The sequence below is a fragment of the Solanum lycopersicum genome, chromosome 2, assembly GCF_036512215.1.
Source record: "Solanum lycopersicum chromosome 2, SLM_r2.1".
NCBI lineage: Eukaryota > Viridiplantae > Streptophyta > Magnoliopsida > Solanales > Solanaceae > Solanum > Solanum lycopersicum.
In genome coordinates, this window is record NC_090801.1 from 39,904,054 (window position 1) to 39,908,465 (window position 4,412).

The 4,412-nt window shown below is 42.2% G+C and overlaps 1 protein-coding gene across 1 annotated transcript; it reads left to right on the forward strand.

Annotated features, from left to right (window-relative positions):
- Positions 1–304: 304 nt before the first annotated feature.
- On the forward strand, positions 305–3,417 carry LOC138342028 (uncharacterized). The gene is made up of 7 exons (XM_069294209.1): positions 305–627; positions 746–938; positions 1,029–1,123; positions 1,605–1,975; positions 2,146–2,419; positions 2,922–3,031; positions 3,164–3,417. Exons 1-7 carry the CDS (start codon positions 305–307, stop codon positions 3,415–3,417), a joined length of 1,620 nt encoding a protein of 539 aa, XP_069150310.1.
- Positions 3,418–4,412: the final 995 nt, after the last annotated feature.

Below are 4,412 nucleotides of genomic sequence, written 5' to 3' on the forward strand. Positions count from 1 at the left end.
GACTGATGCGGAGGTGCGGGCATCTCTGGCCCAGATGGCATAGGCGATCACTATGCAGGTCCAGGCCATGACTAACCAGGTCAACCGACAGAATGTTCAGAGGGAGAACCCACCAGTCCGCAGTATGACTGAGAGACTTTACGAGGATGAATCCTCCTATTTTCAAAGGGTCTAATACTTTGTATGATCCTTAGGAGTTTGTGGATGAGGTGCATAAGTTTTTTGTGGCTATGGGGGCCACACATACTGAGAAAGCAAAGTTGGCTTCCTATCATCTTAAGGATGTTTCACAGACTTAAACAAGATGTGGCAAGATAGCCTAGTTTTGGGCGGAGATTTGGTAACTTGGGAGTTGTTTAAGATAGCCATCCTGGAGACATTTTTCTCTAGGGAGATGAGGGAGTCCAAGGTTGAGGAGTTTATCAACCTTAAGCAGGTATCCATGACATTCAAGGAGTATTCCCTGAAGTTTGTTAAACTATTCAGTTATGCTAATTCCCTTGTATCTAACAACAGGGGTGAGATGAGCAGGTTCCTCACAGGAATCAACGGAGATTTGGAGGAGGAGTGTTGGTCTGCGATGCTCCACGATAACATGGTACTCTCCAGGTTGATGGTGCTTGTCCAGTAAGTAGAGGACATCCAGAAGCAGAGAGGAGTTCATGATGCTAGGAGGCCTAAGCCTCAAGATCAGGCAAGTCCTAGTAATGGAGGCAACAGAAATAATTTTTGTGTTCGTGAACAGCCCATATTCAAAAAGTGACAACAGAGTTCTAGGAACTTTAACTTTCAAAGGAGTACGATACGTAGAGGAGGCAAACCAGACCCCAAGAAGTCCAATGGAGGTGAGATGCAGCGTCTCGGAAATGACTGTGCTATGTGTGGCTGTGGTCACAGTGGAGAGTGCAGATAGGGCACTAATGCCTGCTTCGGCTGCGGTAAGAGCGGGCACATAGTTAAGACCTACCCACAGAAAATAGGCCAGGCTGGAGGTAATGCTCATCCTAGTCCTAATTCACTGGACGCAGCAGCAGCCGAAGCTCCCAAGAGCAACAGGTTCTATGCCTTTAAGGGCAGGAAGGATTAGGAGAAGTCTGCTGATGTGGTCACAGGTATGCTGCAAGTACTCTCCAATTCTGTTTAGCTTTACTTAATCTAGGGTCTATGCTTTCCTTTGTAAATCCTTTACTTGCTCTCACTTTTGAGATATTTCCTAAAGTTCTACATGATCCTAGAGTGGTTACTACACCTTTAGGAAAAAATGTAAGAACTAATAGAGTATTCAAGGATTGACCAATAGTTGTATGTCGTAAGACTATGTGTGCAGACTTGGTTGAGTTACCAATGCATGATTTTGATGTTATTATCGGCATGGACTGTCTTCATAGTTTTTATGCTTGTATGGATTTGTCATAGTAGGTTTGTGACATTTCGTTTCCCCAATGTATAAGAGCTGGTCTGGGAGGGGTACAACTTGAGTCATCCTAATCCCTTGATTTCCAACCTTAATGCAAACAAAATGATGTCTAAGGGGTTATTATGTCATCTTATAAGTGTTAATGATTTAGATCATGACATTCCTTCCACAGACTCATTGCCTGTAGGTTCAAAGATGTATTTCCTTATGATTTGCTTGGAGTTACTCCCTGTCGAGAGATTGACTTTGGTATCGACTTAGAACCCGATACTAAACCAATTTTAGTTCCTCCTTACAGAATGGCTCCAGCTGAACTCAAAGAGTTGAAGCTACATGTAAAAGATCTCACGGATAAGGGTTTCATTCAGCTGAGAAAATCCCCCTGGGGTGCTCCAGTGTTGTTTGTGAATAAGAAAGATGGAACCCTTAGAATGTGTATCGATTATCGACAACTCAACAAAGTCACTATGAAGAATAAGTTTCCACCTCCCAGCATAAATGACTTTACAATTAGCTTCAAGCGTATAGTTTCTTCTCAAAGATTGATCTTCGTTAAGGGTAACAAAAGCTTAGGTTTAGGGATGGATATATCCCAAAGACAACCTTTCGTACCCTTTAAGGTCACTATGAGTTCCTTGTTATGTCATTTGGTCTCACAAATGCACCTGCTACATTTATGGATCTCATGAATAGGGTCTTCCCTGAATACCTTGACTCTTTCGTCACAGTATTCATTGATGACATTCTCATCTATTCTAAGACCAATGAAGGAAATGAACAACATTTGAGACTAACCTTGAAGATACTTAGACAAAATCAATTGTACGCCAAATTCAGCAAGTGTGAATTTTGGCTTAGATCAGTGACCATCCTTGGTCATGTTGTGTCCAACAAAGGTGCAGAGGTAGACCCTAGGAAGACTGAGGCTGTTAAGAACTGGCCAAAACCTCTTACTCCCAATAATATACGTAGATTTGTGGGATCGGTTGGTTACTACCGCAGGTTTGTGGAGGGTTTTTTTCCATTGTTGCCTCACTGACAGCTTTGACTAAGAAGAAGGCCATGTTTGAATGGATGGAGACTTGTGAAAATAGTTTCCACGAGCTGAAGGACAGACTCACTTCAGCCTCGGTGCTTACTTTACCTAAGTGTGCTGATAATTACACTATTTATTGTAATGCATATAGTGTTGGTTTGGGTTGAGTTCTTAAGCAAGGTGGTAAGGTGATAACTTATGCATCCCGATAAATCAAGGTTCATGAAAAGCATTATCCCACTCATGACCTGGAGTTCGCAGATGTGGTGTTTGCACTGAAATTGTGGAGGAACTACTTGTATGGAGTGCATGTGTATGTGTTCACAGACTACAAAAGTCTCCAGGACGTGTTCACACAAAGGGAGTTGAATCTATGTCAGAAGAGGTGGTTGGAGATGTTGAAGGACTATGACATGAATGTCCACTACCATCTAGGTAAGGCTAATACTGTAGCTGATGCTTGAGTAGGATGAGCACGGGAAGTACAACGCACGTTAAGGATGAGAAGAAGGAGTGGGTGAATGATATACACAGACTGGCCATACTGGGTGTGCGGTTAGTTGACTCTACTAGTGGGGGTATTTCATTTCATCCTAGTTTTGAATAATCCTTATTAGTTAAAGTCTAGAAGGTTCAGCATCTTGATCTTGTGTTGATGGAGCTGAAGGATTTAGTGTTATTTAAGATGAATAAGTCTTTTGCTTTGGAAGATGACGACATACTTAGGTACCAAGACAGGTTGTGTGTACTAGATGTGGATGACTTGCGGACAAGGATCATTGCAGAGGCCTATTGTTCCAGATATTCCATACATCCAGGTTCAACCAAGATGTATCATGATCTTAAGCAGATCTATTGGTGGGATTGCATGAAGAAGGACGTTGCAGAATATGTGGCCAAGTGTTCTAATTGTCAACAGGTTAAGGCAGAACATCTTAAGCCTGGCGGTCTTACTCAATTATAGAGGTTAACATACAAATGAGAGGCCATTAATATGGACTTCGTGGTTGGTCTTTCAAAGACTAGGAGACAGCATGAATCCATATGGGTTATTGTTGACATGATGACTAAGTTTTCTCACCTTATCCCTGTGAAGTCTACTTACAGAGTCGAGGATTATGTGAGACTTTACATTGATAAGATTGTGAGATATCATGGAATTCCTTTGTGTATCATTTCAGATAGAGGAACTCAGTTCACTTCACATTTCTGGAGATCCTTCTAGAAGAGCTTAGGCACATAGGTGAAGCTTAGTACTGCCTTTGATCCTCAGACTGATGGGCAGGAAGAGCGCACCATTGAGACATTCGAGGATCTGTTGAGGGCCTGTGTGATTGACATAGGGGTAGCTACGATGACAATCTGCCTTTGATGGAATTCTACCATAATAACAGCTATCATTCTAACATTGGGATAGCTTTGTTTGAGGCACTATATGGTAGGAGGTGTAGGTCTCCAGTTGGGTGGTTCGAGGTCAAAGATTCACCATTTTGGGTCCATAGATCATTCATGAGGCCTTAGAGAAGGTCATGGTGATTAAAGACAGGTTGGCTACTACTTATAGTCGGCAGAAGTCTTATGCACACAACAGAAAATGACCCTTAGAGTTTGATGTAGGTGACCAGGCCTATTAGAAGAAGATATAACCTATGAAGGGGGTGATGAGGTTTGGCAGGAAAGGTTTAGTCCGAGGTATGTTGGGCAATAGGAGATCCTAAAAAGTGTGGGTAACGTGTCCTATGAGTTGGCATTGCCTACGGATCTAGCTTCTGTTCATCCAATCTTTCAGATCTCTATGTTAAAGAAGTTCCTAGTTGATCCAACATCGATTCTATCTATTCAAGGTTAGGGAGTCAAGGAAGACTTATCCTATGAGGAAGTACTTGTTGAGATTTTTATACAGATAGATCAAGTGGCTAAGGAATAAGGAGCTTGCCACAGTAACGGTATTGTGGAGGA